The 25026-nt window shown below is 36.6% G+C and overlaps 1 protein-coding gene across 1 annotated transcript in view; it reads right to left on the bottom strand.

The window, feature by feature from the left end:
- Nucleotides 1-24336, bottom strand: part of LOC107581608 (collagen alpha-1(XIV) chain-like) — a 123669-nt gene extending 99333 nt beyond the window's left edge. The window contains exons 1-5 of the mRNA XM_016267238.1: nt 24083-24336; nt 22082-22203; nt 17199-17315; nt 8890-9033; nt 8450-8539 (exon numbers count right to left, since the gene is read on the bottom strand). Of these exons, the coding sequence (XP_016122724.1) occupies nt 8450-8539; nt 8890-9033; nt 17199-17315; nt 22082-22169 (439 nt within the window). The 5' untranslated portion in view covers nt 22170-22203; nt 24083-24336. The remainder of the gene's footprint in view (nt 1-8449; nt 8540-8889; nt 9034-17198; nt 17316-22081; nt 22204-24082) is intronic.
- Between the last annotated feature and the right edge of the window lie 690 nt (nt 24337-25026).

Below are 25026 nucleotides of genomic sequence, written 5' to 3'. Positions count from 1 at the left end.
TTAGAGAGTCGGACTTGTAACCCGAAGGTTGTGGCTTCGAGTGGGGTCACCATACTTGGCCACACTTTTTCACTTACAGTATGTACAAAGAGTTTGAAGTTATCATCATCTACAGTGCATAATATCATCCAAAGATTCAGAGAATCTGAAACAATCCACCGTGCCATTCGCCGTTGCCGGCTAAAACTCTTAATGAGCATAGCAAATAAATTGGTATCCACGGTATCCACTCACATGTTTAACTTTTAGTCTGCTTGTTATGGGTTTTTAAAACAATATATATTTAAAAATTAATACAGTCACATTACTATATGCAATAGCCTATATGAGATAGCCCATGATCACTAGATTTTATACAGGTGTTACTATAATGATTTTGTAAATGGTGATCAGCAACCAAATATTGATAATGTGGAAGTTACTGCCTTTTGCCTTGGTGTGACTTCTCATGTTTTGCAGACAATGCAAAGGCAGAGTACATTAACTTCAAAATAGGGGTAAAAATCAAGTTTGAGCTCACAATTTTTTAATGTAGATCATTTTCATTACTAAAACATCTAATTGTTCAATTTCCAGTGTCCTACCTATAATTAATTTGGCTGGACAAGTAAAAAAACTTTAAAGTATTTTTTCTCAGTTTCACACTCTAGCGAGTTAAGGTCTTTTGCCTTTGTAGGGCAGTACTGACCACATGCCTCATTTTGCTACTTAATCTTATTACCATTTTTTGAATGGTACTGTAAAAAAGAACATATTATTATTATTATTTTACAAAAATAATGTTTAAGGTTTATTTCAGCATAAACTTAACAAAAAATATAATGTAAAAACAATGCTCAATATCTTATGAAACTCTCTCTCTCTCTCTCTCTCTCTCTCTCTATATATATATATATATGTATACTTTTTCCTGGAAAATAAGACAAAAACACTGCTTATAAAATGTGTATATATACAAGACCAATCCTTGTTGAAGTTACAAAAGCTATTCAGTCAAGAGAAGTGAGTGATTACCTTGTCTTTTGTTGTTTAACATTAAAAACAGACAGCAGAAATAGACTGCTGTTCCTTTAAGACATAATTCACACATCAAGTACTGATCCTGTACACATGCGTTGTCTTTCTCCACTGTTTACTGTTTTCTGTTTATCTTCAAACAGCTTATTCTTTGCTTGAATATTTCAGTTGACAAGGCATAAAAACATACGCAAATGAGTTTAGCTTAAACACAGATAGTGGGTGCTGTCCATTTAGTTTAAACACAGATAGTGTGTGCTGTTCATGTCTCACCTGGCTCCTGTCTCACTTTGAACACCCAGGAGATGAAGGCGTAAATGACTGGTATACTAGCGTGTATACGGCATTCCATGTTGTTTGTCCATGTTTTTTGATCATTGCTGTTGTAATGTGAGAAGCCAATAGGTCTGTTTTGCGTGTTGGTATTTTCAACAAACCATATTCTACATGCATCATCAAGTGGGGTCAACCTCAAGTGGGCCAGGGCAGTGCTGGGGCGGACCGCAGTATGTACCAAGAGTACCGCGATACATATCATGGTTGGTGTATCGCGGTTTTTCGGTTTGGTTTAAATATCGTTACACCCCTAATATATGTGTATGTATACATTCATTACTACAGACACTTAGCAAGTGTCACTTTGATTTGGTACGTAGTACAAAAAATAAATAAATACAATTCTGTCCTAGGCAATAAATTCTCACATCAGTAACCTCATCATCAGAATGACACAATCATGTACCACTGACAGTGTCGGATCTGCTCTACATCTTCTCACTACATGTTTGAAGAGAAACAAGGACAATGTGAAATGTCCAATATAAACGGCAACTCTTCATCCAAAAATTGTTCAAAGAAAGTTTGCCGCTGAGAGCCTGGCAAATGCACATTCGCACACACACACACACACACACACACACACATTAAATATACTGCTCTCCAGGCATCATACCAACTCTTGATGATTACATCAGTGCCTCTGAGCTGCCCTCTCTCTTAATATTCAGACATGAACCAGGGTGTCCCTCTGCAATAGTCTCAAGCATGGAGGATGTAATTTACCTTTACTTCCTGCTGGAACATCTACAGTAACACAAAAGCTTATGGTAATGGAGAGTAATAAACAAACAGGGGTCATAGAAGTCAAAATTCACAGTGGGATTGGACGTAGACCTGTCTTTAGTGTTCCGAGCTCAAAGAAAAATATTTCTAATGCAGACAAGGGACCAGATTAGAGGGGAAAGAAATTTCTTAACAGCTTCTGTTTAATCCAAACCCTCGGTCCCTAAACGGCCATAACCAAAACGACACTATTGAAATGAAGTCAACAGCAGTTTATCCCTCACTCACGCTGATTCTGCCTAATAGCCATAACAGGTCTTTTGTGGACTTCCTGATCTAGTGCTGTAATTGTAATGAAAATTTAAATCAGGCCTTAATAAACAGCTGGCCCATCCAAAGTTTGTTTGCTTAGTATGGGCAAAAGGCCAGGAGGGCAGCTGTGTGGAGCTAAGCAGCTGTAATGTCCTTTGGTTTCACATCTGGCATGGCAAAGATCAGTGGGCTTTCTTGCAATATGGCTGATGTAATTACACCAGCGCTACTACAAATTAATCACAAAACAGATTCCACATATACTCACTTAATCAGCACAAGATTAAGAGGGCACGGCTTCACCACTGAATGAGCGATAAGGCTGGAATTTTAAACAGGGAAATAGTCCTAGTGTACTAGATGATGGTGTTTGAGGCACACAGTAACAGTTAACTAGAAATAAAAAAAGAAATTGGTTGTTGCATGTGTATTCTTCCACCCATGCAGATGGAACCACATACTAAAATGCTCTTATAATATTTCCTGCATTATTATTCAGTGGCAACGCAACACAGGTACTGAATGTACAGCCTGAAACATATTTGAGTCTAGTTTGATTCATCAACAAATGACCCTTTGAGTGATTTATTTTTAGTGAAACAAAAACATACAGCGCAACCATTGAAGTCAGGTTCACAAACAAATTAATCCTGTGAATCTGTATTTTAGTAAATCAAAACCATACAGATTCTTAAATGAATGACTCTTTTGAGTAGGTTATTTTTAGAGAATCAAAGTGTGACCAGTGTAGTCTGATTCCCAAACAAATTACTCTTTTGAATCTGTTCTTTTAGTGATTCAAAATCATACAGATTCTTAAACGTACATCATTCTAGTCAGACTCTCTAACTAATGACTCTTCTAAGTAAGTTATTTTTAGTGAATCAAAACCATATCAGTGTGACTAGTGCAGTCAGATTCCCAAACAAATTACTTATTTGAATCTGTTCTTTTAGTGAATCAAAACCATACAGATTCTTAAACGAACGACTGTTTTGAGCAGGTTCTTGTTAATAAATCCAAACCATACAGCATGACCAGTGTTTTTTAAATGACTGCTGAACAAATGACTCTTATGAGTAGTTTTAGTGAATCTAACACATATAGCTTTACAAAACTAACTTGAGGATTAAATCAGTGTAGATACTAATCTGTTCATATGTTAAAGATGCACATTTTGGGTGTTTAGTAAGTGGCATATTATAAAAATTAATGAATGAAAGATTTTTTGTTTGTTTGTTGTTTAGTTTTTTTTTTCTTTTCAAGAATATTATAAAGTGTATTTATTATCCAAATTATGGTATTTCATTTTTTTAAAGAATATTTTATCCTCATAAATAATAAAAGTATCTTATTAATTATAATCTTATTTATCTAATTGTTAAGAGGAATTAGAACCAAAATCATAAAATTGAATGAGTGAAATTTCATGATTGCCAATAATAATAATAATAATTATTATTATTATTATTAAATACAATTATTTAAACATAATTAAATTATTTATTAAATACAAAAATGTCTTTACCAAAACAAAAAATAATATCCTAACTAATATGCGTTTAAACACAGCTCCTTATTTAATTAAGAAGATTTATTGGTATTCTGTGATACCAATACTGTAAAAATCACTGTGACCATGTTTGAGAGCGTCCTTGATCAATATTCTTTGATTGTCCGATTAACAACCAATCACTGCCTGTGTTTAAGTAGTAACAGGAAGATATGTACAGCACAACTGAGCAGCATTCAAATTTTAAGACATAGTTCAACTCACGCCGAAAAATGGCCTATCTGCAATAGGATGTGCTGCTTCATCGCAGCCAAATGCTCTGCCTATTGGCTCTCTCCACCAGCGGGCCGTGGGGCCTGATAAGAAGTCACACTCCGAAAGTCTCCTTCAGAGAAAGTCTTGGCGCTCCTTCCTCCTTGTGAGGAAGATCCAGAGTGGTGTCCTTATCACTGCCTACCTCAGCAAACTGCCACCTGAGCCAAAATAGACATTATTAGCATTCCCAGTACGTCGTACACCCTAATGCAGGGCAGCAGAGTGCTTTAAAGGACAGCCATCTCTGCACCTTATACAGCACCTCCAAGAAAAATGTTCTACACCAATGATCGCTTATTAAAAGCGCCTCCCTCTGCGAAAAATCACACATTAAAAATACCATCAGGTGAGGTTGATTTTCATTAGAAATAGGGTCATTTGAGGTGAAGCAAACTGTCCCCATGCAGTCACCTTGGGTTCTCTGAGGGAGTGATATCTCTCTCTAGATTACAGTGGCTGCAGGTACTGAATTCCTAAATAACAGCCCTCTCACCTTACTCCAGTGCCCTGCCCTCTAACAAAAAAGGTCAGAAAAAACCATTATCAGGCCTTTCTTCCCCTACTATTATCAGGGAGGGTGGGAGAAGAGGGTTTGTGTGAAACAGATGTGACCGTTGACCCCCATGGCCTTTTTCAGCAAGCCCAGACAAAGACTATCATGGCCAGACAGCGGAACTTTCTTATTAAAGGTGTTCAATCAGTGTTTTTGACTGAATATTAAAAGTGAACAAATCATTCTCTACTTATTTTTACTTAAAGCACGTGACTGTTTTTCTGCATTCAAAGACGGACTTTGTGTCTGAATGAGATTTTGAGCAATAAAAATGACACATAATTAAAAGGGCATGCGGACGTTTTTGAAACTCTTTATTCATTTTGGCTATTAATATTGTATTTTTTCTCTAGCTTGATAAAATCATGCGCAAAAAGTTGGAGATCTGCTTTGTTGTCATTTGTGGAGAAAACAATGACTCAAAGGAGTCAGCTTGTTCCAGTTGTCAACAAATAATGACTCAAAACACACATGAGATGCTCATTTGTGTTGGAGTCGATGGCCTTGTGGGCAGCACACCAACATGCTGCGCAGCTGCGGTTCGGGAGACCTGAGTTTGAGTCTCGGATCGCAGTCCTTTCCAGATCCCACCCCCTCTCTCACCCACTTCACTTTCTTTCCTCTCTGCAATCATACTATCGAAATAAAGGCAAAAAAAAGAATGCAAAAAAAAGATTCTTAGTTGTTGCCTGATTTGTGTAACAATGAACCTGAAGAAACAGTCATTGAACAAATGTGTGATCAAATCTTTCTGGTGCACGGTCTCCTATGTTTTTTGGAACCGATGCCCTCGTTGGCAACGCTCTGACATGTGGCATGGTTGCGCTTCGGGAAACTTGATTTTGAGTCCTGGCTCAAGATCCTTTCCTGATCCCACCTTCCTCTCTCTCCCACTTCATTTCCTGCTCTCTCTCCAACTGTAAATTCTTATGTCTCTAATGTTTACCAAGGCTGCATTTATTTAAACAAAAATGCCGTCAAAACAATAATATTTTGAAATATTCTTACAACTTAAACTGTTTTCTATTTTAATATATTTTATTTATTCATGTGATGGCAATTTCAGCAGCCATTACTTCAGTCTTCAGTGTCACGAACATCCAACAAGTAGACCCGACCAAACCAAACTGAACAGACTGGGGCTTATAAACACAGGGCAATCAGGGGAACACAGGCGCATGGAATCATAAAGTAATCAAACTAAACAAGAACAGGAAACAGACCATAAAAGGAAACACAGGAAGAACTACGGAGGCAAAACGGGTCCAAAAGTCTGACATTCAGTGTCACATGATCCAATATTCTAATTTGCTGAATTTAGTGCTCAAGAAACATTTCTTGTTATTAAGGTTTAGTGCTTATTATTTTTATGGAAATTAATTTTTTAATCCTTTTTATTAATAAAAATCAATTTAATGCATCATTGCTGAATATGAAGTATTAATATCTCTCTAAAAATAATTTTTTAAAAATTGTGTCGTACTGAAAAAAAAAGTATTCATGGCTCATGAATATAAATTAGCAGCAACTGATTTTCTTAAAAGCCAGGAAATGTGCATTAGCCATATATCAGAATTACCGCTTGCCATTTGAGTGTTTGTTTGTTCATTTGACTGCAAAATTGTAATTTACACAGCCGGCTGCAATGTTTTTTTATTCGCCTCATATATACCCACAGATGTTGAGCATGAATCACAATTACAGACATCCAGTAAAGAAGTGTTTGGTCAGAAGATAAAAAGCAACAGCTTTGTGTTTATGCCACCTTTCAATTTGCTTCTGGAAATGCTCATTTGTGAATAATAGGATTGGGAAGAGATATAAAAATGTGACCTTTTTGTTGAGCTCAAAGTGCCATTTCACATCCCTCAGTGATGGCACGGATCCTCAGATAGCCATTTACTTCCATTCTGTCTGCTTGGACACATTCCCAGGGATGGCACATCAAAGAAGAGTCTAATTTTGTGATAGCCCACCATCCCATTCCACCAGCGTTCACACACACACACACACACACACACACACACGGGCAGCAAGACATCATCTATCTGTCTGAATATGCCTTGTGCCAGCGATAACCCTCTTGTGGCAATTCCCATCATCAAGTTCTTGCTTTGAAATATTATCTCATTGTTATTCTGCGCTAATGAGATCTTAAGCAGAGAATCAAATTAGTGCCGAGTCATAATCAAAGCGTGCAGTCATTCTTAACAGAACTGAACAGAATCTGAGCTCAGCCACCCACTTGGAGTCCGTGTGCCAAGTCCTGCCAACATTCACAGTAGTCTGAAGAGGAAAACAGGACAGCTAAGATCTGTGTGCGCCATACCAATTTCAAACCTCTGCCATTTGGCAAGGCGCACAGAGGTGTCCTAAATTAAAGATTGCGAACAACAGATGCGAGACCACGTGGCACAAAAGCTGCCGTCCTACAGAGGGATCCGAGTTAAATGCTTCACTCAAGAGCACATTTCAGCCTCCAAGCAGCCTGGGCTGTTTTTACACCCACTAAACATCAATGTTTGTGGCTAAACAAAGCCGAATCTCTCTTTTGAGCCAAGCAAAAAAGCCAACTGAGAAAGGCTGGAGATGCATCTCTTTCACAATCAACCATGAGCTCAGTAACCTTACCCTTGCATTTAACCTCCTCGGTTTCATCTGTACTTTGCAACATTGCATTTTGGGTCAAAAATCCAGTATATATTCCTTTGTGTACATAATACCCTCAGAATTGTAACAAACTGCTGTGATATTGGACTGGGCTGTGATACTAAGATCTGGCCCTGAGAGACATCAGCAGAAACCTTCAGACAGGAACATCATCTTTGACTTTGACTTCCTGAACATGCTCATTTTGTCAAGTATGCCAGGGACATAAAAACCAGCAGAGATGGGATCTACAGAGAGATGCCCCCTGCAACTTCAGCCAGTTTCAGTTCTTATACATCACTGACAGTGCTGAAATATCTTGACAAGAGGGCAGCTCTCACTGGAAAAACAGCAATAATAAGTCTCAGAAGAACGTATGGAGAAATTCATATAGCTTATAATGTAGATAAAAGCAAAAAGCGACATTGAAAAGGAAGACCCACAAGAGAAGAGCCCACAGAAAAGAAAAACCACGAGAGAGATGTTTTTAATATCTCAGTTGTCTCTGAAATGAGTGAATGGAGATTTTCATGTGTTGAATGAGTTTTCTCTTGAGAAAAAAAGTCATGTATGTTTTCTCAAGAATTTCAACAACAAATAGGTGTTCACATCGTATGTTCAAATATCTCAACATACCAAAGTTTGCCATCAAACATTTGAGATTTTCAAATGAACTCAAGCATTTTCTAAAAAATTTTCTCAAGATGTGAGAAATTGATCTGAGCTAACTGCTTACGTCCCACTGACAGTTAGGTTTAGATTTAGTTTTTTTTTTACTGAAAATAACACATTTCCCTACAAATCAAATCATCTGAATTCAAACAAAATTACCAATTTATAAAATAGTTATATTTTCTAATGCAAACGGATTGTTGATTAATGTGTAAAATAATATACATGTTTATTTCTTCTAAAGACTTTTAACATCTGAAACACAGTTGATACTTAAAAGAAAAATCCTCAGAACTCCATTAAGGCTCCTGAGCTAAAAAAGAGCAAAGTCTGATCAAACCTTTAAAAAAAATTACCTCCTGAGATCTCATTTCCCTCTTCCACAGGTCCTGGTTCTTTCAGTCTTTGAGACTGAGTGGTGTCTCCATCACTGCTCTGGTCTTCTGCTGAAGAGACATGAGGAATTAAAAGGAATTCAAGTCCAAAATACTGAGCCATGGATGTATTAACATGTATAACATAATTTGTATACCATAAACTAAATATACAGTTAGGATCATCTCATATTTTTTATATCAATATATGAATAACAATATTTAAACTTAATCTTAAATATGTAAGCCCTATATATTTTGTATACACAGTTTTACTATGTAAAATACTATGTTATTTTCAAGGCACTAATTTTTTTTCATTGTTTTCTTGAAACACACAGGAGACCACAAATCAAACACATTATTTTCACTTGCAGTCCATTTCAGTGGTATTGCTTCAAAGAAACAAAGGTATTTCATACCAGTATATTTTCCCTGAAGTGCTCGGCTGTGCAGGTTTCCACTCACAGCTATAACCTTGACTGAATACTCCTTCCTGGGATTAAAATCCTTTATTATTGCTTTATTCTCTCCCCTTGCAATTTGCAACTCGCTTGTTTCCCCACCTGTCATCAGACACAAACCAGAGAAATCAGAGAGAGGATGGTTAGTATACACTGTCTCATACAGGGCTGGGTTTTGACACAAATTTCACAATTCGATTCGATTCGATTCTCGTTCACAAGCTTGTGATTCGATTCAATATCAATTATTTTGGATATATATCAGGTAGGCCTACAATAGGCTACATGCCAAATTTTCTCAAGGAAAAAAAATCTCAACTAATGCTGTAAAATATACACGAGAGTCAGTTGGTACTAACGTTAGCTACATTACTATAATATTTAAGGTTAAAACTGACTGATTTCTAGGCTACACAACTGCTAAAATTACACAGTTTTTAAAATAATAAATTTACAATTACATAATATTTTTACTTCAATTCGTTTTTTTTAAATAGGCTATAAACATTTAAATGGGGGCTGTCAAAAAACTTGATGGATTTATTCAAACAGGCCTACAATAGGCTACATGCCAAATTTTCTCAAGGAAAAAAAATCTCAACTAATGCTGTAAAATATACACGAGAGTCAGTTGGTACTAACGTTAGCTACATTACTATAATATTTAAGGTTAAAACTGACTGATTTCTAGGCTACACAACTGCTAAAATTACACTTAATGAAGTTTTTAAAATAATAAATTTACAATTACATAATATTTTTACTTCAATTCGTTTTTTTTAAATAGGCAATAAACATTTAAATGGGGGCTGTCAAAAAACTTGATGGATTTATTCAAACATAAATTAAACACTGAAGAACAGTAAAAAATTATAATGAACATGTTATATGGTGCATATATTTAGCAACATGCCCCTTTCTACAGTTTATTTTTCTTGCTGACTAATGAGTTCTTGGTCACCGAATGTTTTTTTTTCTGAGGTAAATGTGATGTTACGTGACATTGTTTACAAGCTGTTATATTGACGTCTTTGTGCGGCTGAAACACTGATTGAGCGATTACAAGAGACAGGATACGGATTGTAATGTTGTACTCTTTCTTTTAACTTACCTTCAGATGTTTAGTCATGTTTATTTTGTGCTGAAACTGGTATTAAAGTGGAGGAGATGATAAGTTCACGTGCACCTCGCGCTGCCGCGTATGTTGAACTGAGACGCTACACCGATCAGTCACTCCACATTAAACAGCGCCAAAATGGCATTTATTGTTTGAATACTGCAATACAATGGATAGAATTTGAAATCTGAGACTTTGTTTCATAGTAAAAGTACCAAAGCACAATGCTTATTGCAATATATTAGATGGGAGGTGCCCTTCAATGTTCCGTCCATTAACTGAACACAGGCTAGACTAATTGATTCTTGGGATTTAAGAATCGATATCATTCTATAAAAATGAGAATCGATTAAAATAGAGATATCGATATTTTTTACCCAGCCCTAGTCTCATATGCCTGTTTCTACTCAGAAACCTATCAAAGCCTGTTCTTTATTGTCTGACTGCCAAAGTCAAGCATTTCCTTTAGATGCAATGTCAGAAGGGAATAATGCTCTTAATGATAATGATATTAATAAATAAAATAATGAAAAATAATGATTAAGTTAAACACTTCATAAATTCATATATATATATATATATATCTAATCAAATGCAATTTTTGAATTGAAATTTAGGAATAAATTCACATTTAAATTAGGAATAAAAAATCAAACGCAGCTGAAAATTCATTGGTTGCTCTCACGTGTCAACTGTTTAATTGCAAATTTCTAACTTGACATGAAAAAAGAAAAGTATTTTGCAAAACGATAATGAAATTGACTTTTGATTACCTTTAACAATGCCATTTAAATGATTAGCAATTCATTAATTATTATCACAACCACAATTTTAATATGAATTAAGTACACATCAATTTGACAACTTGAAAAATGTATTTATTTAATGTTTTATTTTTTAATTAAAATATTGATAGTTAATTGATTGCATGTTCTTTTTAAGGGGCAGTCATAGTCCTCCATAAGTTACTAAGCCAAATCTTACCTCTTGGCTACACAACTATTTCTATTATTCATACAAAGTTCATGTTTTGGCATGTAATTCTGCAAAGGACAGAAAGAGACAATTCTCTGTGTGAACTTCCTTTAACAAGCTGAAAGCCTCTGTTCTGAGTATTTGCTTGGTGAATACTCTTGTCTGGTTGACAAAGTGGTCCATAGATAGATGGTCCATTAACGATTTCAAAAACACTCGCACTTGTTCATGAATTAAGTATAATGAGCATGTTCATGATTACAGAAAAGACAGACACAGGCTTTTGGGCATCCCATTATCCGTCCCCTCAGACATCTAAAAGAACAGACTTCCAAACTGATCCAAGCTCTGTAATGCAAAAGCAAACACATAATGTCAAAAATAGCCTAATAAACAATCTGTGCAAAGTAGCTTTGCTCTGAGCCAGAGGAGGAATAGTACCGGCCTGACAAGTTGTGATGCCAAGTTATCACCCAAATACAATCTGTGGGTGGACTCTTTATGGCCACTGCACAGCAAACAACTTCATGAAGTTTGTTTGCAGTACTGACAGTGACAAATGATCTGTTCTAAACAGGTCTTGGCCAAAAACTCATCTCTCTTGCTTCATGATGTCCCTGCCTGGTGACAAAGTCTGGGATTATGACTTCAAAGAAATGGTTGCTTTTGGTAATTTTGTGAACTGAGAAGGAAAGACAATTTTCACTAAAGGGATACTCCAACCAAAAATTAAAATTCTCTCATCATTTGCTCACCCTCATGCTCAGATGTATCTGACTTTCTTTCTTCAAAAAAGCACAAGCAGAGAATTTTAGAAAAATAAACAATCTCTGTGCGTCCATAAAGTGCAAGTGGATGGAACCCTCAAAGCTGACGCTTAAAAAAACACATAAAACAAACACGGCTGTAATTCATACGACCCCAGCTGATGAATAAATGTTTTCTGAAGCAAAATGGTAGGTGTGTGTGAGAAAATCACTAATATTTTTGACTTTTTAAACTATAAACTATTGCTTCCAGCTATCAGACTCAGATCAGACTTGACTTAAACATCAGCACGTTGTGAAGCGTATCGTGAGAGTGTTGTGAAACTCTGATGTTTACCGTACATCAAACGTGAACTCATGAATGAGCATGTGACAACTGGCCGGAAGTGATGGTAGCTAAAAAGTGAATCAGTGTCTGTTAAAAAAAAAGTCAATCAATCATTTCACTTCAGAAGACATTCGCTGCGTCCAAATTCACCAACTTATACTATGCCCTAAAAGTATGTACTCTTTTATGTAGCAGAATAGTAGGCAAGCTTTGGGACATACTACTTAGTCATAATTGACTCTTCCTGGACTTTGATTGACAGGCGATCTGACCAATCAAAATGCAGAATCTGCCGTTTTGTCTGACAAACAAACCAGACAGCAGTAGATTAAAGTCGGTCTTGAACTTAAAAAATGGTGTGTATAGATGTCTTTCTGTGGTTGAAACAAGATAATCTTTTGATGTTCATTCATGTTTATTTCGATTGATAACTAGTAAAGAGGAAGAGATGATCAATTCACGTGCCGCTTGAACTGAGGTGCTACAGCAATCTGTCACGAGTCACATTAAAGAGCCACAAAATGGTATTTATTGTTTGAATTTCTGAAAAGCTGAGATTTTGTTTCATACCAAAAGTAACCTGCTGTCTTGTCTGTCGGTGTGTTGTCAGTTTCCTCTTTGCTCCACAATGTATTATTTACTGCGTGAGAATATGATGTGTGGCGTGAGAGTGCCATGGCTTGTCAGACATAGCAATGGTAACGAAAGGGGGCGGGGCTTTGAGAAGGGTCATTTTCGTCTTTAACGGACCGCTCTGTTGCTTAGTTACATGCATCTTGTCACAGTTTAAACTGCCCTGTCGATCATCTTGTCACAATTAACATAATTCACATTTCGTTTGATTTAATTTCCTACCATATTGGAAAGAAATTAAGTGTGTGTCTTTCATCCCGACAATTCTCCTCATGTGTTTGCATAATAATGCTTTTAAAAGTTAATGACCAAACATATCTTTATAAAAGTTCACAATGTTCTTACAGATCAAATATAACGTGGATAACATTAAATAAATATTTTTTCATCAGGTTAGATATTGATTATTTATCACTCAAACCCCTTTCTCTCCCTGTCCATCGATCTCGCATATATCGTTTTTGAAGCATCAACTTTAAAGGTTCTATCCATTTGCATTATATAGACTCACAGAGATGGATTCTTTTTCTAAAAATCTCCATCTGTGTTCCACAGAAGAAAGTCATGTATATCTGTGACGGCATAAGAGTGAGTAAATGATGAGAGAACCTTCATTTTTGGGTGTAGTATCCATTTAAAGCAATTTAAAATAGACCCAAAAAAAGCATTGTGATGAAATAAAAAGTGCAGCCAAAATTTATTGCGTTTGAATCAGTCATGCCTGAACAGCGGCATACTCATATTGCAGTCCCTCAGTGTGATGAAGAAGCCTGCCCCTGCAATTCAGATCCCTGACCAATGATCCTGATTAAAATCCTTGTGGCTTGCCGAGAGATCAATTGAAGGGGAGTGGAAGTTGCTTATTCAGCAGCAGTGGGAGCATGATTGGGGTTAGACTCAGAGCAGAGGGAGTCAGAACTGGAGAACCACAGTTTGCTGTTGACTTTGCACATCACGCTTCATAAAAAAAGATTGTTGCAGACAGCAAACTGTCACCGGTTCTCACAACAACATCAAAGCTCTCCAATTCTCATTTGTTTAAATGAGACCAAAGGACAGAATCACTTTGTCGCAAGCGAATATCTCCCTTCCCGCTTTGGTTTTTAAAAAGAGTGGAGCAAAGGGCTATAGTTACATCTAAAAATAGATGTGAAATCAATTTGTGCTCCCCAATGCAAAATATGATAACTTATTCTGTTTTCATATTTGACCACTCCTATTGCTGAACATATACAACAAACAGAAAAACTCAGGCGTGTTTATTTTGTTTGTGAAAAACACGTAACTTCTAAAGCAAGGAAAGTACCGTAGATGCCGTGAGCCAGAATATAACTTTTCAAGAGTGATTAAGCACCTTGAAAAATGTCTCTCTCCTACCCTTCAACAGGTAAGAGCACTAAGAGCACTTTGTGTGAATCTGAATGTTTTGTGTGATATCATCATCTCGCTAGGGTCAGCCTTTCCTGCACAAGAACAGGACAAGCTGAGATGTTCGATTCATTAAAAAAATTACTTTTGAATGGTTCTTTTGATGAGTCAATGAAAAAGATTCATGTAACACAGCCTCATTAGTTTGTTCTTTGAATCAGATTCACTCAGTAAGTGAATCACTTGAAGCTGTAACTTTTTTTTTTTTTACGTCATTGTGCTGAACTGTTATTATGATATATATACAAGATATATATATATATATATATATATATATATATATATATATATATATATATACACACGTTTAGTTTGTAAAATTATTCTATTTTCAGACTGGTTGGTAATACTATATGGCCATATGTAAATAGCACCATTTTCTCAGAGTTTTGTTGTATAAATTAATACAAATAATTCAACAAAAATAAATTAAGCAAATATTGGTTATTGTTTAACATTGTTAACTTTGTTTGGGAAGCATAATTAACACAACATTTTCTCCAAACAAATAGAAATATTCTTACAAGACCACAGAGTGATATTTAACTGAGGCAAATACAATTGTTAACTAGAATTACAGCATCAAGTTGGAACAAATTAACACCAAGTACAACTAAATCATCCAAGTTCATGTAACTTACTTTCAGTCGCTGTCCATAAGGGAATTTTTCAGAGAGGACGATATGTAAATTAATATTGATCAAACCTATAAAAGACTGCAGCAGGTTCAAAGGCGCGATGATTAATGACACAATATAATCTCCCTTATCAATAACACAACAATTGCTAATATAGTAAATCAACGGAACAAATCTTGCAGCACCGTATACAGACTATGATCATTTTAAACATTTACAAATACATGCACAGCTCTATTCCATCTACGCACTCAATGTTTAGAGAAACTCCATCCTCCATTTCTTTATTTTAGTATAGCTATAGATAGCCTGTCATTAAGCCTCACTTATTTTGAGATCCTTCATTAATTTAATCAATAATTTTGTTAAAGGGGTCATATGATGCGATTTCAATTTTTCCTTTCTCTTTGGAGTGTTACAAGCTCTTGGTGCATAAAGAAGATCTGTAAAGTTACAAAGACTAAAGTCTCAAATCCAAAGATATATTCTTTATAAAAGTTCAGAGTCAGCCACACCTACCTAAAAAGGCTCGTTCTAACACGCCCCCACATATCTACCTCACTATGTGGGAAGATTTGCATAACGCCGCCCAAATGTTCACGCAAAGAAAGAAGGCGTAACTTTTAGTCTCACTGTAGTATTGTTGACGCTGCAGCCATGTCGTGAAGACGCTGTGTGCTTCGTTGTGAAAGCGAAACTACTTTGTTTGGTCTTCCAAAAGAGGAATGCCTCGTTTGTAATGGGTTTTAATGTTTTTGTCTTGTCACTCCGACCGGACATGGCATCAACAGTATGTGAGGGGCGTAACATTTCCGTCTCATGCTTGAGGTATTCGGCCAATCACAACGCATTGGATAGCTGGCCAATCACAGCACACCTCGCTTTTTCAGACCGATGACGCGTTTCAAAAAGGCGGGGCATAGAGGAGAAACAATAATGTACAGTATGTGGAAAATAATGTGTTTTTTTTACTTTACACCGCATAAACACATTTCACTACACCAAATACACCAAATAATTTTCTTTTTAGCAGCATCATATAACCCCTTTAAATTTGTTTCTCTTTACTTGTTATCTTAAATACTAGCAGGTTTGATGATGCAGTAAGATGATACTGAAAGCTGATTAGTTTGAACCTCTGACAGTTATTAGTTGTACAGTATATGCAAAAAAGGTAAATTTAATTTAGCTGTTTTCGGTTCCATTTTGGATGGAAGCAAACAATGTTGCATCATTTGAATATTCATTCTGATCAGTCATTTTAGTAACGATAGGTGATTTTAGGCTGTCAGCCTCTTCTAACATCTAGTCTCCTGGATAAAAGATTTTTTTTTTTTTAATATTTAAATTGGACATTAATGAATTTATTAATGCAGTACATAAACTGAATAAAATACAAGTTAACTTTATCAGCATCATTATGGTCATTTTAAATACATTTTTGGAAATTTTCAACTAAAGCAGTCATTTGTTGTTATATGTTTAATTTTAGGAGATTTGCCATTTTTTGGTTTGCAGCCCTTTTTAAGGATGCCAGTGTTGTTGTGAGATTTGGACCTTTGCCAAGCTGACATCAGATACCATAAATACAAGCAGCTGGATCAGACAGTAACCTCTATCTGACCTCCTAGAGTCTGACCAGGTACTGCAGCCAGACATTCCTCACCTCAATCACAAAAGAGTCACATTGACCCGCTCTGATGCAAACTATCACCTGTCCTCATCCAACCCTGTTCCATCACTTCAATACCTCAATTCTGGCCAATAGAGAGAATTACCATGCCCATTAATGCCACTTTCCACATAGAAATGCAGCAAAGGAGCTGCTATAATTATAATTGAAATGAGTGCTTTTCCCATCTGTTGGGAACGTCTGAACCGACTGATGAATATCTATTCTATGGACCCAGACCTAAAATACACAGAGCTCGGGAATGTGCTGTAAAAAACAATGAGTTTGGACATGGCTCATTGTTGCCCCAGAAAAGGGGGTTGTGAGTGATTAACAAAGGGGTGAGTTTGCAGAACTGATGGCCAGTGCACTTGGTCTACATAAAACCAGAGTGACCTTGGCTGTTTATGTGTTATCAGGAGCCGTATAAAAGCCCCAGACAAGGACTATTGTCAAATATGTAAAGAAACAAAGAGTCCTTCTGATCTGGCAAGGTTAACAAATACATTTGCTGAAGCTCACAGAGAGAAGTTTGACACTACATCTGAATGCATTTAGAGAAAAAGTGAAGCTCAAAGGGAATAAAACAGAGACTGTATTTCATTAATAACAGATTAACAGAAGGCAAACTTGTATGCATACAATATAGTACCACTACATTTATTAATATTGACTGAGAAACAAAATAAATAAAAACACTGTTTCTTACCTGGTTCACTATTATATATAAATTTGTAGCCATCATATTCTCCTTTTGGTTCCTTCCATGAGACAAGTAGCCTGCCTGCACTCAGAACTTTAAATCGAAGTCTTCTTGGAGCTGGAACTGCAAAGAAAGAATGGAATTATAAACTGAAAAATTGAAAATTATGATCAAATAAATCTTTAAAATATTTTTCAAATGAGAGTTTAAATTGTACTTGGATAAAAATCCAAGGAAAGGTATGTTTTAAGTCATATTCTCACTCTTTTGTTTATAGTATGTCCAATTTAAGGTTATAATAATCTGTAAGGTATTTAACATTAGGAAATGTGAGGTGATTTAATATTATTATTTAATTGTCCATCCGACATAATGCACATAAGATCATGAACAGAGAGTTACTGTCTCATTAAAAATGACAAAACTTACAAGGTAATTGAGAAGAGAATGTGACTTTTAAAGGTCAGAAGAGTTTCAGCGATTTTCTAAAGCATCCTAATTACCAGTGAGGTTCAAAAGGAAGACAAGCCTTAAACAGTTCGACAAAGCATATTACTTCAGTTTATGAGTATCTATAGCCATAAACAACTGATTAGGGGATGTCTTTCATCATTCAATCCTAAATATTTTTCTACAGATGTAAACAAATCCTTCTGACCCATAATCAGTTGTTGCGTGTTAGACCTATGAGAAACCACCACACCCAAACATCACATATCCCACGTAAGGTAACGAAACATTGATTAATCAATGTTTCTCTGTCCTTATGTTGTGCGCATGCCACAGTTCTGCCCAGAGAAAGAAACCGAGGTGCTATAAAGTATATATGAAGAAACCATGTTGGCACAAACAGAAAAGGAAAATATGTAAGAATAAAGCCCAGAGGTCAATACTATTGGAAACGGGCGTTTAGGAGACAGAGATAAGACATAAAACTGATCTAGGTGCACCAACCTGAGAAACGGAACACTGCTGGGGTTCCTGTGGGGTGAACATCTCCCTTCTCATGGACAGATTGGACACCCACACCACACTCTGTCCATTATGTGTCTTTGGGGAACTACGATTAATTTCCATCAATCAGTGTTTATAGAAACACGTTTCAGTGCTTCTGTGTTTCAAACGTGGAAACTACCCAGCAGGAAACAAGGTTTCAAGTAATAGGGTTGAAAGATTAGGCTAAATGAATCTGTTACTCACTAAGGACTAGCTAGTTTGGGACCAATTGTTTGTTACAGTGGTTAATGATCAACTTATATTTCCCATAAATGAATGAAAAAGCTTTGCTTGATCTTTTCTTAAAATAAATTGGGTAGCAAGAGTGAGTGGTGGAGCTTTACAGATATTACATAAAGTTTTGCAAATTAATTATATTATTTACTTGTCTTTACATCATCGAAATGGTCCATAGCGTGATGGGAATTTTTTTTTTTTTTTTTGGTGTCACAATTTTACAATTCATTCATTCATTCATTTAAGGATGTATAGATGGAACAGCTACATTAAATTGACAAATCACTAATATTAATTACTAAATGAATGACCATTCAAAAGTGTGGGGTCCATATTTTTTAAAGAAAATAATACTTTTATTCAGCAATGATGCATTAAAATAAATAAATATTGTTCTTTTGAACTTGAACAAAGAATCTTGATAAAATGTATAACAGTTTACAAAGGAATGTTTATTAGCACAACTGTTTTTCAACATTGATAGTAATACAAAATATTTCTGGAGCATTTTAGAATGATTTCTGAAGAATCATGTGACACTTAAGACTGGAATAATGGCTGTAAATAATTTATTTGTGATAGCATGAGTAAATATAAAATATATATATATTTAATTGTAATAATGTTTCACAATATTAATGTTTTTACAATAGTTTTAATCAAATAAATGCAGCCTATAGACTTCTTTCAAAAACATTTTTAAAAATCTTACGACCCTAACCTTTGGAATGAAAATGTATTAAAAATAATAATTAAAATAGTTTCCTATTTAACTACATATCAGTAATGTCCTAAATGACATTTTTGTATGATTGTAATTGTTGAATTAAAATCTAATCTAACTGAATCTAACTTATCTAATAATTATTATATGTAATAGTTCACCAAAAAAAAAATGGTACAGTATATGTACCTCTATAGCTTTAAAAAAAGTTATGGAACACCAAAGTGTACTCTATTCATAGAAAGTGTCAGTGAAAATTCTTAGTCATTCATGTGAGTGGGATGAAATGAGCACTGATATAGATCCAGCCATCCAGAGAATTTGGAACATTTTTCACAACGGATCATCTGCGTATAAAGTAACCACAGATTTAGAGAGGAAAAGTGTGTTGTTGTTCCAGCTCAGTACTGCACACCATGACGGAGATGAAAAATCTATGCGAAATACAACTCAGAAAGTAATTCCAACAATGTTGAGATGCTAAAACTCTGCTCACGAGCCATGAATAATGAAGAAGAACACAATACATTCATCAGCATGAAAAAACAACAGATTTCTGGAAGCGGTATCATGGCAGTTTCATAAAATAGTCCTTGGAAAACTGTCTTAGCACACCTAGGCATCCACGACTCCTGGCTTTTGGTGATTAAAGGTTTTGTGTCAAATAGACCCCTGTAGAGATTGAGGGGGAGGTAAGGAACAACGGCCATGGTGGTTAAAGGGTGACAAGTGCTGACTTGTAACTTGAAACGAGAGAAATATAAGCAGGAGGTCCTGTGTCTGTATATTAGAAACGCGCACCCACAAATCCACAGGCCTTTGATGTGGATATCTTTCATCCTTTTGGAGACACTCACTCCAAAATCCACTGCGTCCTTTTATCACCGTGCTTCCAATTACTCACCTGTCAGAAGGCTCCGCACTTGTTTTGAACGTTTATTTTCCACAAACTCAAAAATCGCTGTTGAGGGAATTAAAATATTAATGCCTACTTAGCGGGAATAGTCAGAAACATTCTGCACTTTACAATCATCTAAGTCTGTTGGATGTGATGTGAATTTACATAGATCTGAGCAGCAGGAATTATGCAGCACCAAATGAAAATCCGAGAGACTTGGCTACATTTCCCATCTCACCGATGTGTAAAAATAAATTATCTAGACAAAGTGCTTAGTTAAAGGTTTTGTAATGAGACGCACTGCCTGTGTAAATCCAAACAACAATTAAGTTAAAACTGTGAATGTGAATTGTTTTGTGCGTTTGACTGCTTGAGAGTTTCAGACAGCTTGTTTAAGGTTGACCTTCAGTTCTTTTGTTTCATTTTTCCACAACTTCATCACACACACAATACAGACCCTTCCAAAACGCTTTCATAATGTCTCATCACACCGCTTTGTATCACTGACTGCTTCTACCCATTCATTCTCAGCAGGGCATTGTCAGCATTTGCAATCATTTTCGCTCCAACACATCAAGTACCCACAGTGCAATGTTTTCTATATGTCGTCTGTGTCGTGTTAAAGAAATATGGCAGGTTCGAAAAGCTAAGTTAAGCTCAACTGATAACATTTGTGGTATAGCGTTAATTACAACAAAAAGTCATTTCAACTCATTACTTGTCTTTAAAAAATGCAAAAATTTAAACAGTGGCGAGGCACTCGGGCCAAAAATTTGAAGCTAATCATTTTATAAAAGCACTAATCTCACCCCAGGAAAAACGTGCCTGTGGCAACATTTCTGCAAAATGATATTTTGTTGCATTCTGCATGTTTTGCGGTACATTCTAAATTGAAATGTACAGTTAGTGGCACTAAAAGCACATTCAGTCCTCTCCGGAGGACTTTTTATGTTGGTTGTTGTATGTACCGCAGAAGTTTTGAAATTAACTTACCACCTACACCAAACCCTACACTAAACCTAGCCGATAATGTTTCTGTCATTTTAGCTTGCTTCTACAAGTCTATTAGCTTTTTTATTGAGTTCTGTGACTTAGGCCTATGTTTCACAGCAGCACTCATATTTGAATGCTCCCCATTGCAATGCTGGACCAGGAGAGCTACCAAGTAAGTTTACTACATCAGAAAAGCCATATATGAAGCTAGCTTTGTGAAGAAAACATCAAAATGTATTCGTTTACAAATCATGCATAAACATAGTTTGAGAGAATGTGATTTAGGAATCAACAACTTAATATTTGAACATGTATTGCTTGGCCCCATTAATTTCTGTTGTAAGTGCCTCATTATAATTCAGATTTTTGCTTTTTTAAAAGCAGCAACAAGTCGAAATTCATTTTCATGGTAATCAACATTATGCCGCAAGTGCTGTCAATTCGTCTTAACTTGTATTAAACCCAGAATATTCCTTTAACTAGAAGTCTTTGGTTTGTTTATTCCTGTTCAGCTTCACCACTGAGCTGTTTAAAATCCCACCAACAGTTTTTAGTGATTTGAGGAATGAAAAGATGTATAGATGGCATAAATTTAAAGACTACACATGCCCATCACACAAGTGCTGATCTGGGAAGAAGAGTGAAGGCAAAAAAGCCAGAGAGTAATCCGAACTTTGTCGTCCAAACAGAACCTTTAAGCTGCCTTGAGGGATATTATCATTGTGGTCCCCTGTGATGTCCGACTAAATGCTTTTCCACAGCTCTATCCCATCTAAAATCCTCAAGACTCACATTAGCTCTTTTTACCTTCTTACTGAGAGGCATTACACTGAAATGAGTCCTCTTAGAAGATGTGAAGGTGCATGAAGGGTCAAATGTTTCTTTTTATTCCAAGCACAATCAAATGTAACCCTGCCGTTGCCATCAAATGACTAAATTATGCATTGAATGATTAGGACATCATCTCATATTTTACACAACCACACAAAAGCCAATAAACCAGAGCAAATACCAATTAAAAACCATGAAGACAGCAGTTACCTTGAGCCGAAACAGGGGTAAGAAACTGAATCAGTGCCAGCGAGATAAGCGGACACCACAGCTTAATCCTCGATCCCGACACCCGCATCCTTATAGCCGTGTGAGTGATGCTTGCCCTGCACCTACGGAGTGAGAGAAGCAGAAAGTGAGCGGAGGAATTCACTGAAGCTGTGTAGCCTCAGGGGGATTTCAGAAACAGAGAGGGAGGGAAGGAGGAATTCACTGAAGCTGTGTAGCCTCAGGGGGATTTCAGAAACAGAGAGGGAGGGAAGAAAGTCTCTGCGGGTCAAGAACAGTAAAGACTTTGTTGAGTTTTGATGGACAGCCAGTGAGAAGTGCTTCCTGAGGACCATTGTTGTTCCTGAGGCCACTTCGGCTCCTGTCAATCATGTCTGATAAGAAGGCTGAGGTGTGTTTAGAGAGGAAGCCGCCCGGGCTTGTTCAAGAGGGCACCCCCACTTAACTTAAACAGTGGTTTAAATTAGGGTCAAGAGATTATGCTGGTAAGCTGCAGACTATGGTATGTAGTTCAATAAGTCAGTTTTTCCTCAGATGGCTTCTTAATCCTCGATCCCGACACCCACATCCTTATAGCCGTGTGAGTGATGCTTGCCCTGCACCTACGGAGTGAGAGAAGCAGAAAGTGAGTGGAGGAATTCACTGAAGCTGTGTAGCCTCAGGGGGATTTCAGAAACAGAGAGGGAGGGAAGAAAGTCTCTGCGGGTCAAGAACAGTAAAGACTTTGTTGAGTTTTGATGGACAGCCAGTGAGAAGTGCTTCCTGACCATTGTTGTTCCTGAGGCCACTTCGGCTCCTGTCAATCATGTCTGATAAGAAGGCTGAGGTGTGTTTAGAGAGGAAGCCGCCCGGGCTTGTTCAAGAGGGCACCCCCACTTAACTTAAACAGTGGTTTAAATTAGGGTCAAGAGATTATGCTGGTTAGCTGCAGACTAAGGTATGTAGTTCAATAAGTCAGTTTTTCCTCAGATGGCTTCTTCTCTCTCTCTCTCTCTCTCTCTGTCTCTCTATTGTTGTTGTAGCTCTGGTCATGATATGCCTTTTTAAATGGAATATTGTTTAAATTAAAGCTTGCTTGGATAGCACATGGCTGTCCATCACAGCACCTCACTTGTAATTTGTCTCAAAGCAAGCTTTTAATGCTGTAAAATTAGATTAAAAAGCATGCTATTAAGGATCTAAGCATTAAGTTACAGTCAAATATTTGTACTAAAAGAAAAGCCTTTTTAACATGCCCACAACGCATGGTTGAATTCACTTGCATGTCTGTCTTTGACCCCCCCCCCTCTCTCTCACTCTCTCTCTCTCTCTGTTTCACCTGCTCCTGAATGCTGAATCCTGAAATAAACATCAAGCGCTCAACTTGGCTTCATTTCTATTCTCAACAGCACAGTAAAGATGAAACGCGCTAAATTTAAAAATAGATGTAGGATACAAGTATATTCTTTGGGCATCAGTGGTGTCTGGGACATCCCTAAGATTTTTTATTTATTTTTCTCATTTAGATAGAATATTGTACGAGCAATAATAATAATAATAATATACTTTTATATATACATAATAATATTAATAATAGAACACATACTTATCTATATAAACTATTTGTTTCTAAGAACATTTTAAAGTCATCCGTTCTGCTTTAGGCTACGTCAGTTGGGGAAATATTTTACGAGAAAATTATATATATAATGTGTGTGTGTGCGTGCGTGCGTGTGTAATTAAACACACTTTGAAGTTTATTGTGCAAGGGGTTCATTAAACAAAAAATGGGTTTCCAAAATTATACTTTAAATTCTCTTATAGATAAATGTAAAAAAAAAAAGCATAATACAAAGAAAAGTAGCAAAACCGTTACAAATATATCGCATAATATTTTCTAGACTTTATCTTGAATAATTCTCGAATTGTTGTTTTAACAAACGCATATCAGATAATGGAATTAAGCGCGAGAATCTACCAGACGGAATCCGACAGCAGTCTTACCTTTCACACCATTCGTTTCAATGAAATCCGCTTGATCTAAATGTGATCCGAATTCGCGCGTCTTGTGATGGTCAGGCTTCACTCGGATCTTGTCGTAGAGTCAGTCAGATGGCTCACCGCGCTCTCCGTGTGCGTCTTTCGTCTGTCTTTACTCGCCCATTCCTTCAGCTCTTCAGCTCTGCACCTCATTTCATCCTTTAGTCTCGAGTCTGGGGGGAAACGTTCATGCGACCAACTGCAGCCACTGGACAGACGACGAATGATCTCACGACAACCAAGAGCCCTTCTCAAATACTTGATCCTGCCTACATGTAGGCTGTTCAGCGCGCGGAAGAAAAGCCATTCTCCGTACATGCAACTGTAATGAACAATAACGCCTACACTAGAGTGATGGATGATTAAATTGACTGTTATGACACTGCCTAATTATATTTTACCAAGCAAAATTAATTGAATGAGTCAGTGTGCGCAACTATTCAGTTAATTTCTACATTTTAAAATAATTGTTGTCAGTATTATCAAAGTCCTTTTAAGGCATATTATAGAAGGTGTTCTACAGTCTTTGGTATTGGCCTATCTGAGGCGTCGCGTCAACTTCGCAACTATCTCAAGAATTATCTTAAGAACTTCTTCAACAAAACTTTTGTGTGTGTGTGATATGTATGTAAATGTGTAATAAAGTGACAACCCTGTTGAAAAAAACAGCATATGTTGGTTAGGTATGTTTTGATGCTGGGATGCTGGTTTATGCTGGTCCTTTGCTGGTTTAAGCTGGTCCTTTGCTGGTTTAAGCTGGTCCTTTGTTGGTTTATGCTGGTCCTTTTGCTGGTTTTTGCAGGTTTATGCTGGTCCTCTGCCAGCACATGACCAGCATAAACCAGCACATGACCAGCATAAACCAACAAATGGACCAGCATAAACCAGCAAAGGACCAGCTTAAACCA

Source organism: Sinocyclocheilus grahami, unplaced genomic scaffold (genome assembly GCF_001515645.1).
Source record: "Sinocyclocheilus grahami isolate Dianchi unplaced genomic scaffold, SAMN03320097.WGS_v1.1 scaffold36.1, whole genome shotgun sequence".
In the NCBI taxonomy this organism is placed as follows: domain Eukaryota; kingdom Metazoa; phylum Chordata; class Actinopteri; order Cypriniformes; family Cyprinidae; genus Sinocyclocheilus; species Sinocyclocheilus grahami.
This window is presented reverse-complemented; position numbering and strand designations above follow the sequence as displayed.